Source organism: Drosophila melanogaster, chromosome 3L (genome assembly GCF_000001215.4).
Source record: "Drosophila melanogaster chromosome 3L".
Classification (NCBI taxonomy): domain Eukaryota; kingdom Metazoa; phylum Arthropoda; class Insecta; order Diptera; family Drosophilidae; genus Drosophila; species Drosophila melanogaster.
The window spans coordinates 18,891,698-18,905,242 of NT_037436.4; the positions used below are offsets into that span (position 1 = coordinate 18,891,698).

Sequence of the window (13,545 nt, forward strand, 5' to 3'; positions counted from 1 at the left end):
ACACCTTCTTGCACCTTAACATCAGAAGTTTTACAACTGCCCTCCCACTTTGCGATGTGATACTGCCATACTTGTGACAGCTGTCTGTCAAGTTTAAAAGTTTATTGACGAAGAATCTGTAATTACTTGTAAAAGGTCGAACAGTGAATTTGTTAGGAGTCTCTGATATATAAAAAAAAGTACACACAAAATTATGGGTAAAACTTTAAGGAATCAACTTAAAGGTAATTTGAGGTTTTGCAACACAAAGATACTTTAGTGTGGGTCTTGTTTATTCAGGTTTTGTGACTTTTTTATGACTTCACGTGCAGAGCATAAAACAAAAGGGTTCTTAGGTGGGGATAATCCAACAAAACGGAGTCAACATACATACCTCAGTACATGCATACATATATTTTATAAAATGTATCTTACACATCCACTTTACCTTCATTTTAAATAAGATTGTGTAGCATACTTTAAGGCAAACATGCTTAGTGCGTATCTCAACCCATCAGATACTTTTCAGGTCGGCTTATGGCCCAGTTTTTTTTTTTTTTTTTTAGGGTAGTTCGGTCAGTGTCATTCCCTTTTATCAGTTACTAAACCGCAGTTGCGGCTTTCATGCTCAAAAACAAGAAAAGCTTTTCGCATTTTTTTAAAAGAAGAGCATTTAAATGCTTATTAATCGGTTGGAACTCGAACAATGGACAGCGGCGAGGTGAAAATATCTTTGGAGGATTCCCCCAGCTCCGGGGAAAGTTTCGCCAGTACAACCAGTGGACCATGTTGCGGTTCTGGCAGGGATTTGGATATTCAGGTGCATGAAAGCCATATAAAAGACGACCAGTTCCCATCCAGGGCCACCAGTGAATTACAAGAATCCAAAAAATCGAACAAGAAATGTTCCAGCGATCTTTCGACAGAGAATAGCTATGCTGCCAACAAAAATGTAGCTGAAGGTAAGAACGTAATGCAAATCACTATTCGAAAGTTACAATACTTAAAGTTTAAAGAACGCTAACCACAACTTGTAACTCTGATATTCAAACTACTTTTTGTAGGCCTAATGGATATAGCTTTGCTTTCGGCGAATGCGAATCAGTTGCGATTCCTGATCACCTATAACGACAAGGCTTCCACGTACATATACAGCATGATTATGGTGATACTTTCCCTGGTGCTGCAGCTTTTAGTTGGCATAATGCTGATCTTTAAAGTATGTGAGTAGAGCTTCAATTAGTCCATTCACTAAATAAAAAATCTCCGCAGCGACGTCTCAAGCGATTTAGGAACCGAAGTTACGAAAGAACCAACGATCTGCTCGTAATGGGAGTTTTCATGATCACAGTGATCAACATTCTGCTGGCCGCATTTACCACAACGGATGGAGGAGGCAGTCATTAGTGAATTAACCATACTATACAACTATATGTTTTATTTAAATTTTATATGTGTATATATTTTAATTGTATTTTATACAATATGCATAACAGAATCAACTAAGTGGTAAATGCTACGTTAACATGGTGAGAACCGATAACGGATGGCCGTCAAAATTGTTCCAGCGGTTCCCACGCATAAATGCACTTGACGTATCTGACGTACGATATCTCAGCTTGTGTGGGGGATATGTTGGGGGAAGGAGGAGTATCGGGGTAGTCTTTAGGCCGCATAATCCTTCTTGATGCACTTGGCAATGGTGCTCAGCTGCATGTTGGTGGTGCCCTCGTAAATGGCTCCGATCTTCACGTCACGGTAGTACTTCTCCTGCGGGAAATCACGGGTGAAGCCAACGCCTCCCATCCAGTCGACGCACTTGATCGCCGCCCTCTGGGCCACCTCGGAGGCGTAGTACTTGGCCATGGCCGCCTCCTTCTGGAAGGGCACACCCTGCTCCTGCAGACGTGCAGCATTGTAGGTCATCAGGCGGGCGGCCTCGATCTCCGTGGCCACGGTGGCGATCTGATGCTGCATCGACTGGAAGTTATAGATGGCATCACCGAACTGCTTGCGCTCCAGCAGGTACGGAATGGTCGCGTCGAAGGTTCCTTGGGCCAGGCCCACCATCTGGGCAGCAATACCGATGCGACCCTCGTTCAGGAAGCCGGCGGCATACTTGTAGCCATGGCCGAAGGTTCCCAGGATGTTCTCCTCGGGCACACGCACGTTGTCGAAGGTGAGCTGGCAGGTTCCAGAGGCACGGATGCCCAGCTTGTCCTCCGGCTTGTTCACGATCAGACCGGGAGTCTCACGGTCCACAATGAAGGTGGTAATGCCACGGTAGCCCTGCAAAAAACAAGATAACGATAAGGTTTTAGTTTGAAAGAATTACGCAATCAGATTTTTTGTTCAGTAAAATATAATTGAAGAAAGTTTATATTATGCAGTCGAATAATTGGAATATGAAATTTGTTTCCTCAAACGTTATATTTGAAAAGAAAACTCATTTGCATATTTTAATATTTAACGAACTGCAATCAAGTGAACTTTGATCTGAGAGCGATTAGTTGGCAATCAGTTGGAATAACATAAAGATTAGCAACGGAAAATATTTTGAAATCATTCAGTGGTCTGCGAAAAAGTGAAAACGAAGCTAGGGGGTATAATCGAAAAAAAAACTAATAAAAATATGATTTATTTCTAAATTTAAATGGCTTTAAAACAATATATACTTACATCCTCTGGCTTGGCATTGGCAAAGATCAGGAAGACTCCCGCCACATCAGAGTTGGAGATCCACATCTTGGAGCCGTTGATTACGTAGTGGGAGCCGTCCTTCTTGGCGACGGTCTTCAGGGAGAAGGCATCGGATCCTGCACCGGGTTCGGTCAGGGCGAAGCTACCGGCGTACTCCTGGGCCAGCTTAGGCAGATACTTCGCCTTCTGCTCGGCATTGCCGAACTTGATCATCAGCGAGTTGACCAGTGTGTTGTGAATGTCCACAAAAGCGGCGACGGCAGGATCGATTTTGGACAGCTCCTCCACCACGACGATGTTGGTCATGAAGTTGCAGCCACTGCCTCCCAGCTCGGTGTCGATCTCAATGCCCATCAGGCCGTTCTCGAAAACCGCCTTCACCACGGAGGGATCGAATTTGTGCTCAAAGTCCATTTTCTTCACCAAGGGCTGGATCTGCTCCTGAGCCAGTTTGGCAACTGAAAGTTTAAAGGAAAGTTTCCATGGTTTATGAAACATGTGAAATAACTCATATACGTCAAATATGCTTGCATACATTTAGATACATTTAAAATAGGTTTTTTATTTTTTAAATATATTATAACACATAAGAATTCCTAGACCTTAAGTATAACTCATATGTGTATATGTATATGTGTAGATATAGAATGTAACGATCGGTGAAAGAGCTTAATGTCAAAGTTTTTGTAAAGCTTCGATAAGCTTTTAACTGCACGTTTTTGAAAAAAGGTAAAAACTTAAGCTTTTTTGATTTTTATTTTTTTTGGAGTTCTTTTTCTTCTAAGGGGCGCGATGTTTGCTGTTGATCTCTTGCTTGTGTAGGTTGAGGTATGTATTTTTCTACACGCGTTTGTCTCTCAGATAAAAAGTCTTCGTGTGTTCGTTTTTTATCACTAGATTCTACGATCGCGTGGGGCTCTCGCAGCTGTCTTCTTTCGGCAGTTCTATTATTCTCTCAGCGTATTTATTATTGATCTTTTTTAAGCATTTTTTTCTTTTTTCTTGACTTTGTGTTTCTGTTTTTCTGCTTGGAAATCCAACTGGTACACACCCACAGAAGCTCCCACACCTCCGTCGCCCCTTCTTCAATCACTTTCCTGCCGTTTTGCACACATTTGGAAATACTTTCTTTCGCTCACTTTTCATGGGAATTGCTTAAATAATTAACTAACTTTATATATTCATTTAGTTTTCCAACATATGGACAGGGGTCAGTCGGAAAATTTCGAACAGATGTGTCGTGTCCCAATGGGCTTGATGGTAAATTTTACATGTCCTTTTTGGAGTTTGGCTTATAGTGGAAATATGAAATTCAATAAAATCAGGTCATTTCTTTAGTCTGATATAGACTGAAATTGAAATTTTGCTTTTTTTTTGGGCAACTGTACTTGGTTCTTGAAGGTAATAATCGTTCGAGTAAATGTGTGTTTGCTATTCTTTTACGTACTTAAAGCTTACTTAAAAAATCAAGCACTTTGAAATACATATTAAAACAGAAAATTTAATGTAATAATTTAATTTAAAATGTGTTAACTGTGCCAAAGCCTATGATATATGATTGAAAAATATAAAAAAAAACCAGTTTGACTTCATGCACTTAGCCACTTTGCATTCAGCTCAGATTACGCAACAGTTAGGCCATATAGACACATACTTTCCCACTTAGAATTATTTGTATGTAACACACATACATATGTACATATGTATATATATGGGAAGCCATATAGATTGAGTCCAGTTGAGGGACTGATAAGCGAGACGAGGATTATTAATTATTATGGAGGAAAAACAAGGTGATCGGTGATAAAAAGGAAATGTAACCTTCCCAACTAGGAATTAGATGGTTTGCAGGGGGACAACAACAACAAGTCGTCGTCCTCCCCCCACTCAGGTAATTCAACTCTCTAGGGAAGGGCGCCCGGCCAAGTGCCACGCCCCGGATTGCCCGGCGTGGCCACTAGAACAGTGGCCACAGGTGGACAGGGGGAATGGCACAGCCGCATTTATTGCTCTATCACTGGTGTAACGCTATTCGGTTGACGTTTAAAACCAGAACCGTACAGCTGACTGACCTGTGAAAACTCGTGGTTAAAGGATATCCTTAAGGACACTATATAAGTTTAATAAGAAACATTCCGCGCACGCAATAACAGTACTCTGTGGGAGGGGAAATGAGAGGATCTTGGATGAGAGAGGCTTATAATTTGAGGGCTCGAACTCGCGCTTTGGTAAATTGCTTTCTTTATGTGCCGGCCGCTCAACGAGGAACACCACGGCCAACCGAGAAATATCAGCGACGAAACTCGATGTTCAGCGTTGGCGGTGGGCAAAAGCTATTTTTAGAACACGCGTGTGTGTGTGTGTGAGCAGGGTGGGCGTGTGTGCGGGGCCCACCCCTTTTTCCTTCAGCCCACCTGGGTAAGTTTTCTCACTGGTAAATTATTATTATTATCAATTAATTATAATTTTTTAAAGAATTAAGCAGGTGGGAGGAAAATTTTTCCATCGGGAAAAAAGCTTGTTATAAGGTTAGACCTTGAACTTGCCAAGCTGGCAGCTTTAGCTCTTCGGCCATTAATTGTGCACTTTTTAAGAATACATATATTCATTTAGTTTAAGTGAACACTTTTAAACACATTTGACACAACACGATATTCGAAATATTATTATATATATTATATTATTATATTATTTGTAACTTTCTAAATTTAATTATATTCATTAAACATGCATGTAACCAGCTTTAAGAAATCGTATGATTTTTAAGAGCTAACCTTATTATGGCAGTACATAACAAAATTGTCACCTAAGGACCTCAGTGGGATGAATCATTAATATTTTGTAACTTTTAAGCATACTATTATTAAATACTGAAATAGTTTTATTAAAAATTATTTTATATAGATAAAAATATTTTTCACCAAAGGGAATAAATTATAAACATAGAAACACATTCAAGGACCTCATTTACCTTAAAAATATTAGGTTTATTACACTACAAAAAATTTAAGGGATTAATCATTACAAATTATATAATAATCGCCAGAAAAATTAATTTAATAAGGAATTAATTATAAGGTAATAATCGTTGATCGTCATTTTACAATAAGGATCAAATCGGAAATTGTATATCTTGTAATATTTAAACATACAAACGTCATAAAGAAAATGGACAAACCTACCCACTAATACTTAGTGACATTTTACTTCTACTATCAAAATAAAAATGTGCTTATCTGGCAAGCGGCCTCCTCCGCGTTTCCCTCAACTGAATAAACTTTATCAGCAAAAAAGGAAAAAAAAAAGAACAAAACTCGAAAAATACGAATACACACATAGTAGTGCAGCAAGACTTCAGCTGGTTAGCACAATGGAAAATTAATAAATAACAAGAGCATCATTAAAATGCGATGCTTGGTGTTACGTAACACCAAGCAAGTTCTAAACACCATAAAAATATCTAAAAATTCGACATGGAGAAAAAACACGCCTATCAAATGGGGACTACAACTCCGTGTACAGTACCATTAACACTATGATCTATTTAGATCCAAAGGGTATACTCACCAGTCTCCTTCATCATTTTCTCATCGTCGGTGAGAAAGGTGAGGGGTGGGGGGAGACCAGTTGCCGAGGACATCGCAGCACTTTGCTGACGTGCAGCGTTAGCCAGCTAAAAAGTTAATTAATAAAGAAAAAGGAATTAGTTGTAGGCATATATGTATGTATAAAGGTGTCGGTTAGGGGGGCGTGGCCAACTCACCATGCGCACGGGCAATTTCTTTAGGCTGTTCATCATCTTGAATGAAGTGGAAGAATTGATTTAATCAAGAGGCCAAACTGGACTTTTTTGAATTTTGGATCTGATCCCCAGAGACACCACAACGTTAAAAGTGGGCTGCTCACACGCGACTGAATTTCCATTCTCCACATATGTGGGGATCGTGGACCATAGGAAACCTGTTGCTGTTGGCGAAGCGCCATGTTAGTTAACAGCGGGCTGTATTTCGTTGAGCTTTTCGGTAACATTCTGTTAGTGCGGATGATCAACAGATGTTACTGAACTTTCTTCAACGCTGGTAAAAATATGAATTCAATCACTGAATTGCTATTGATTCTATTAAAACTATTTGTCTATATTTTTTATATTACTTACATATCTACTTTATTAATGGCCTTTCGTTAGATCCTTGATCTGTATTTCATTTTTTACAAAGGTATTAAGAACCGTTATTAAATTATAACTATCAGTATGTTGACATGTGAAAAATATGCTTTTAAAACGTAATAAAAACGTTTAACGAAAATTTAAAATTATTTTTATTTTTCACGAGTTGGGAAAAATTTAAACTGGTTTCCAATTGGAAAATATTGAATTGTAACAGTGAAAACAAGACCACGATTTTAGCAAAGACACACTCCCTTGAAGTGTTGCAAAGCACATGCTTTGAATTTGACAGTTCACGACTTAGAGATGACAGTGTTATCGATACTAGCTGAATTAAATTAAACAGTTACAGGAAGACATAAACAAAACAGTAAATATTTAAACAATTTCATAGGAAAAAAATAAGCGTAGAAGAAGGAAAATGAGCTATCAAAACCATTTATAAACGTAGAATCCAATGCTCTTCACCCCTGACAAGTACAACCGATAACATCGTTAACTATCGTTACGAAATACCACCTCCAGCACTGCCTCTTTGCCATCCCTAACCGCGACCCATCTGTCAAATTTCTTTCTTTTCGTTGATTTTTCGACGGTGAGTGCGTTTTCGTGATTAATTTCGTTTTTGGCCCGGCATCCCCACATATTATGCCCCATAAACAATGAAATCGAGCAGAGAAAACAACGCACGACTCGTTCGTGCAATTATTGTGAATTTCGGAGAGCCCGCCAATAAAGCAGTGCCTATTTTTTGTTTACAGCCCGCACAAGCAAGATGAAACAGAACCCGTTCGTGTCGTCGTCGCGCAGGAAGAACCGCAAGCGTCACTTCCAGGCTCCCTCCCACATTCGCAGGCGCCTCATGTCCGCTCCCCTCTCCAAGGAGCTGCGCCAGAAGTACAATGTGCGTTCCATGCCCATCCGCCGCGACGATGAGGTCCAGGTGATCCGCGGCCACTTCAAGGGCAACCAGGTGGGCAAGGTGGTCCAGGCCTACCGCAAAAAGTTCGTCGTCTACGTCGAGAAGATCCAGCGCGAGAACGCCAACGGCACCAACGTCTACGTGGGCATCCATCCCAGCAAGGTGCTGATCGTCAAGCTGAAGCTCGACAAGGACCGCAAGGCCATCCTGGAGCGTCGCGGCAAGGGTCGTCTGGCCGCTCTCGGCAAGGATAAGGGCAAGTACACCGAGGAGACCGCCGCCCAGCCCATGGAGACCGCGTAAATCGCCGGCTAAAACTCTGCTCTGGACAACTGGGACGTCGCTGTTTACTGTTTTTACCGTAACGCTTAGTGTAAAAAACAAAACATCTGAAAAAAATCGCGTGTGAAAACGGCGCCATTCTTTACAATAAAGGAAAGTTGATTTTCACAAATGGATCTGTTGGCTTATTTCCCTGAATGAAGTTTTAGATAAATGTGCCGGAAAACCGACGTAGCTGAGAAGTTTTGGAGTAGTTTAAAAAGAGACGCTCTGCTATTTGTTTTGCAAAGATTATTGATGTTTGATTACTGCCCGATTAGATTCTGTTTCAGATATAACTTATACTGCCATCTTCTCCATATTTTTGTTACTCTAAAAGTTAAAACCTTTAATTGACTTGCATTAGCTTGAAATAGAGTTTTCATTGAATTTGGACTTATAAAATGCTGTATTTGGCATCCATCCATTCAAATTAATAGTCAAATGATTGATTTAAGTTAAGCTTGTAACCAAAAATCCAAAAATAGCAGATTTAATACGTAATGGCTACTTACATGTATAATCGATCGTGTATTCCTACTATACAATCTTGATAAGCATCAACAGCAAACTTTCAAAGCTATTTAACTTTCCCAAAGAGTTTCATTTTGTAGGTAGAATAAACAGAACAGACCGATTTGAAAAACAGCCAATATTATTAGGATAACTAAAGAAACCAATATACGTCGGATTTCCCCTATTTATATACCCACTTTGGCAATAACGAATTAAAGGTATAAACGAATAAAGGTATTGTTGGGGATAAACTGATAGGTTAAGGAAGAGTAAGAAACGAGTATTTTTTTTGATAAGAAACAAAGTGAAATGCTTTATTTCACGATTATCTGTGTCGTTAATGGAAAAAGGCACATAGTTTACACATGTACATGAATTTGGGATATGTATGTTATTTTCATTATCTCAGAATAATATGAGATTGATTTTGTCATTTGCTCATCTGAACTGCGAGCAATACTTGTTTCACAGCACATGTTAATTTTAACAATTTGGCCGTGGAATTGTTTTTTTTGGTTATAATAACGAGTATAAGCCCCGATAAAATGTTTTGGTTTTTGTTCTTTGGCAGTGGGAGTAATTCTTGATGAACACGAACTACTGGCGCCTTGAGTATGGCCTCCTGTGCTCGTAGGGAGTGGGACGAAGATCCGCGCGAGCCTTGGCCTTCCGCGGCTTCTTCTCCTCCTCGTAATCCTCGCCAAAGTGACGACGTTTTTCCTGCTCGATGAAAGCCCTTCGCTGGGCGGGAAACAACCCATTGGGCTCTCTCACTATGTTGGCCCTGGAACAGTAGACCTGAGGATCGTAATCGGGCACACTCTCGTCGTCATCCCAGTTCTCCTCGGACTCGATCTTCGCGTGTCTGGTGTCTTCGCTGAGGACAGCAGGAGCGCTGGTCTGATAGTGTACTATAATGTTTCGATCCTCGCACGATTGGGTGTGTTGCTACGTATGCAGAAAGCTGGGCTTTAATAGGACATACAAGGTAACTACTACGTATATTCTGTACTCACAAAGAACTGGGGCTCTGGTATCAAATGGGAACTATTGAAGGGACAAACCATAAGTTCCACCGTGTCTTTGTAGATCACACGGCATTTTAAGATGTGCTGCTGGAGCTTCTTGCGCAGCATTTTGTGCTCCTTGTTGTACGGGCAATAAACCATATCGGATTCGTCGTAGTTATTCATCATGAAACAAAACCTAAGGTTTCGAGTTGCTTTTAAAATGTATTCGTAAAATACAAACAGTCCGGCAACGCTTTATCTACTTGTGTTACTATACCGATAATGAAATGCGATACTTTTCTTAGCCTATCGATAAGCGCAGTCAAAGTGCCCTGATATCGCAGCTGGAAAGTATTTATAAAAGTTGTATATTGGTTATTTGTTTGCAATTTGGTAGCGAAATTGCACAGCAGCAAGATGGGCAAGGGCTTCAACAACTACATGTGCAAGAAATTCTTCCACCCCGCCTCCAGGGACAACTTGAAAAGGGTAAGTGGCTCCGGGCTCCTGATGAAATATGTTCTTCCCCAGCAAAACGCCTAAAACTATAGGGATTACCTTCTGCAGGTCTGGATGGCGGAGCAGCAGGCGGAGGCGTACAAAAAGAAGCAGGAGGAGCTACGCAACCAGTATGAAAAGGAGCAGAATTTGCACGAGAACAAGGCAATGCTCAGCAAGGACAGCAAGGATAAGCTGAGCGTCAATTTCATGTACGAGCCACCGCCAGGAGTGCGAAAGGAGCGCGAAAAAGATGACAACGAGCCGGAGTACAAGTTCGAGTGGCAGCGAAAGTACAACGCTCCTAGAGAGTCGTACTGCAAGGGCGACACCGAGATCAGGGACCAGCCCTTCGGCATCCAGGTGAGAAATGTGCGTTGTCTCAAGTGCCACAAGTGGGGCCACATCAACACGGACAAGGAGTGCACCATGTACAGCATTTCCATGAGCGAGGCACGGAAACTGCACGCAGAAACAGAGGCCAGCGACATCATGGCCAAAAACGTGCTGGAGGAACAGATGAAGGAGGATGGCCTCATGATGAAGCGATCGGCACAGGAGCTGCAGAGCATAAGGGCCATTCAACAGCAACATCAACTGGTGCCCAGCGATGGCGAGAAGGACGCTCATGCCGATGACCAAAATCCCGAACTAGTTTTTCTCAAATCCCTGTCCAAGAAACAAAAGCTAAAGCTGTTGAAGAAACTGGAGAAGATTGAACGAATGAAGCGCAAAGGCGAGGGCATCAAGAAGCCCACAAAAAGGAAATCAAAAAAGGAAAGGCACGAAAAAGATAGCAAGAAAAAGAAATCCAAGAAGGACAAATCGAGCAGAAAAGACAAAAAGGGCTCAGTTAGCAATAGCTCAGACTCCTCTTCATCGTCGGACAGCAGCGACTCCGAGGACAATCACAAAAGCAATCACAGGGACGACAAAAGAAATGGACATCAAAGGACTAGGGACTCGGATCATAGCTACCAACGGCGGAGCAATGAAAATAGGCATCGGAGAGATCGATCCCGCTCCAGAGATCGCTCGCGATCGCTTAGCAGAGACCGAAGAAGGGAGAGGGAGCGCAGAGATCGGTCCAGGCGGTAGAATTAGTTTTGTAAAACCCACCAATAAATTTTTATCAATTTGTATCGTCATATTTAAAATTCTAATTTAATTTATATTTCATTTACACGATGAAGTATGGTGCTTTTTCGTTTTTGAGGAACCAACTAGTTTTTAAAATCATTCATTAGCTTTGCTATAATTATTTATTTTGCCAGCTTGTGATATACATATCTTAAAAAATTTATTGGGTATTAAGTGGTGCTTTTAAATTGCTCTAGATTCGGGCGAGTTGAGCAGTTGTCGAGGATCCGGCGGAGACGCAAAGTTCGGCGCCGTGGTTGCTTCCACCCTCCCGGGAAATGCTCTTCACGTGGATGTGGCTCTTGAGCATTGCAGCACGAAGAACAAGCATGCGGGTATGACGCTGGTACTGCTTGCCCATGATCAAAGCCCGCTCAAAGGTGCTGTTCCTTTGATCCGCCTCCTTGGCGAACAGGATCTTATTGTGGGAGTCAATACGCGCCTGGATCTGTCCGTCTAATATCAACTGCATCACCTCGTTCTCCAGATCGCCCACCGACGAGTTAAATGCCATGGCCATTTTGTGCATATCAGCTGACATATAGGGGCTAAAGTACTGGATTAGCGCGCGATTGCGTATCTTGGTATACAGAGTGGTTACATGGGGCGCAATGTACATGTCAACCAGCAGGTTGTCCCTAATCTCATCCAGAAGCGTCAGACATGAGGCGTATTTACTTTCGTAGAACTTGAAAATAATATCCCTGAGTTGGGGCTCCAGTTCTAAGAACAATTTAAAGGATGTAGAGGCGATGACCAGACGCTTAAGCTCCTGTCGATCAAAGGTGGCCAGGGCGCAGAGGCCACCATAGACCGCCACATTGCTGGTGGAGATCATTTCGGGAAAGTCGCAGTGATCGAAGTTAGCATTGAGGAAATGCTTAGCGGCCACCTTATATTTCTTTTGCTGCAGTTCCGCCAGACCAGCAGCGCATTCAAGGCGAGTATGAACCTGGGCATTAGCCTCCTTGGAGCCCTCGGCGAAGTCCGGGGTGCTTTCCGCCTTGGATATGTAGCTCATCACATGGGCCCAATTCTGGAGATAAATTGACACCTTGATCACGTTAAGGCACATGTTTACCACATGCTTGCCACTAGTGCAGTAGTCTCTGGCCCGAGAATAGCACTTCAGGGCATTGGTGAGGTCGCCACAACTGAGGTAGTGGTCAGCCAGGTCATCGTGGCCCCTCCGGATGCTCTCCTTGATCGAATTGGACTTGTAGTTCTTGAGGTCTGAGTCCAGTTTCTCCAGCTTAAGAGCCGCCTTCTTCATCTTGGTGTCTACCCAAGCGGCATCGTAGGCGAAGGCATCCTTTTCGACAGCGGGTTGAGCCTGTCCTTGAGCCTGAGCCACAGGTTGTGCCGCGATATCCGGAAGGGGAGCAGCTGCCAGGGGACCGGGAGCCGCTGCTCCTGCCTGATCTCCGCCAGCATTTGCTGGTGGCGCAGGCGCATTTCCAGCGTTTAGATCACTCAAGCGCTTGTGCAGCACTTGGTAGAGATTTACGTTGTAGGTGGTTTGAACGTAAGTAATGGCCATTTTCAGAGCCTCCACGGCTAAAACCGGGCAGACGTCCGCCACATAAATTAGGCGATGGAGCCGCACGATCCCGGCATATTGGTTGGCGTACACTTCGAGATCGATGCTGGGGTTCTCCACCACAATCTGCTGCTCCTCGTTGTTTTCGTTGTCCTCGTTCGGCGGCGCGATGTCCACTTGCATCGGCTCCACGGCGTTCTATTGTTGGAGTAATAAGCGATTTTTGCTGATTATATGGCTTCAGATAACGCATTTTTGGTTACTTTTTACCTGCATGAGTGGTGGCATCGGCAGCACGGGCATCCTGCTTCTATTTGCAACGAAAGTCCAGGGAAAATGAAAAATTTAAGCTACGTTTTTGTTTATTCGTCAATTAATTTTTCCGATTCGCAAATTATTTTACACCGATAATCTAGAGATGGACAATGTGAACAACGCTTTTGATCGATAGATGACAACTGTATGGTAGAAGACCATTTTCCACTTTTCCAACAAATAATATAACAAAAAATAACACTGATATCAGTTTAAAAATATTTAACAAAGATAGTTGGTTTTAGGCTAAGTTCCGATATCAAATACTTTTATAATCCGCGACTACAGGTCGTTATCAGACACTTTTCATTTAAAAAAATTATCAAAATGATAAAGTACCCAAACAAATTATTCTTGACATTTCATAATATATTATCATTTATCATCAGATATTTCATCATAAATATAATAATTTAGTGATCCTTTAAGAATAATA

General features: G+C 42.0%; 6 protein-coding genes and 1 non-coding gene across 9 annotated transcripts; 3 read left to right on the forward strand and 4 right to left on the reverse strand.

The window, feature by feature from the left end:
* Positions 1 to 685: 685 nt before the first annotated feature.
* NijB (Ninjurin B) lies at positions 686 to 1,581 on the forward strand (the record flags this gene model as incomplete). Its single annotated transcript, NM_140811.2, has 3 exons — positions 686 to 941; positions 1,044 to 1,198; positions 1,252 to 1,581. 3 exons carry the CDS (start codon positions 686 to 688, stop codon positions 1,384 to 1,386), a joined length of 546 nt encoding a protein of 181 aa, NP_649068.1. The 3' UTR covers positions 1,387 to 1,581.
* On the reverse strand, positions 1,423 to 6,596 carry CG3902 (uncharacterized protein). The gene is made up of 4 exons (NM_140812.3): positions 6,443 to 6,596; positions 6,247 to 6,352; positions 2,659 to 3,137; positions 1,423 to 2,268 (listed from the first exon to the last, which is right to left on the reverse strand). The coding sequence occupies exons 1-4, from the start codon at positions 6,476 to 6,478 to the stop codon at positions 1,645 to 1,647; spliced, it is 1,245 nt and encodes a 414-aa protein (NP_649069.2). The 5' UTR covers positions 6,479 to 6,596; the 3' UTR covers positions 1,423 to 1,644.
* Positions 4,492 to 4,759, reverse strand: snoRNA:Psi28S-2566. Its single transcript, NR_002489.2, has one exon. It is a non-coding gene; the product is annotated as a snoRNA:Psi28S-2566 (small nucleolar RNA).
* A 581-nt stretch (positions 6,597 to 7,177) lies between the features above and the next one.
* RpL26 (Ribosomal protein L26) lies at positions 7,178 to 8,711 on the forward strand. 3 transcript variants are annotated; one of them, NM_001275096.1, is made up of 2 exons: positions 7,178 to 7,217; positions 7,609 to 8,220. In NM_001275096.1, the coding sequence occupies exon 2, from the start codon at positions 7,623 to 7,625 to the stop codon at positions 8,070 to 8,072; it is 450 nt and encodes a 149-aa protein (NP_001262025.1). In that variant the 5' UTR covers positions 7,178 to 7,217; positions 7,609 to 7,622; the 3' UTR covers positions 8,073 to 8,220. The 3 variants fall into 3 exon arrangements, with proteins under 3 accessions (NP_001262025.1, NP_001303372.1, NP_649070.1); NM_001316443.1 differs by lacking the exon at positions 7,178 to 7,217 and adding an exon at positions 7,407 to 7,442 and having other exon boundaries at positions 7,609 to 8,711; NM_140813.3 differs by lacking the exon at positions 7,178 to 7,217 and adding an exon at positions 7,407 to 7,442.
* Positions 8,712 to 8,897: 186 nt separating this feature from the next.
* arx (asterix) lies at positions 8,898 to 9,857 on the reverse strand. The gene is made up of 2 exons (NM_140814.2): positions 9,623 to 9,857; positions 8,898 to 9,554 (listed from the first exon to the last, which is right to left on the reverse strand). The coding sequence occupies exons 1-2, from the start codon at positions 9,773 to 9,775 to the stop codon at positions 9,204 to 9,206; spliced, it is 504 nt and encodes a 167-aa protein (NP_649071.1). The 5' UTR covers positions 9,776 to 9,857; the 3' UTR covers positions 8,898 to 9,203.
* A 39-nt stretch (positions 9,858 to 9,896) lies between these two features.
* Positions 9,897 to 11,255, forward strand: CG6843 (uncharacterized protein). The gene is made up of 2 exons (NM_140815.3): positions 9,897 to 10,105; positions 10,184 to 11,255. Exons 1-2 carry the CDS (start codon positions 10,034 to 10,036, stop codon positions 11,210 to 11,212), a joined length of 1,101 nt encoding a protein of 366 aa, NP_649072.1. The 5' UTR covers positions 9,897 to 10,033; the 3' UTR covers positions 11,213 to 11,255.
* Positions 11,256 to 11,359: 104 nt separating this feature from the next.
* CSN1b (COP9 signalosome subunit 1b) lies at positions 11,360 to 13,233 on the reverse strand. Its single transcript, NM_079428.3, has 2 exons — positions 13,065 to 13,233; positions 11,360 to 12,992 (listed from the first exon to the last, which is right to left on the reverse strand). The coding sequence occupies exons 1-2, from the start codon at positions 13,095 to 13,097 to the stop codon at positions 11,448 to 11,450; spliced, it is 1,578 nt and encodes a 525-aa protein (NP_524152.2). The 5' UTR covers positions 13,098 to 13,233; the 3' UTR covers positions 11,360 to 11,447.
* Between the last annotated feature and the right edge of the window lie 312 nt (positions 13,234 to 13,545).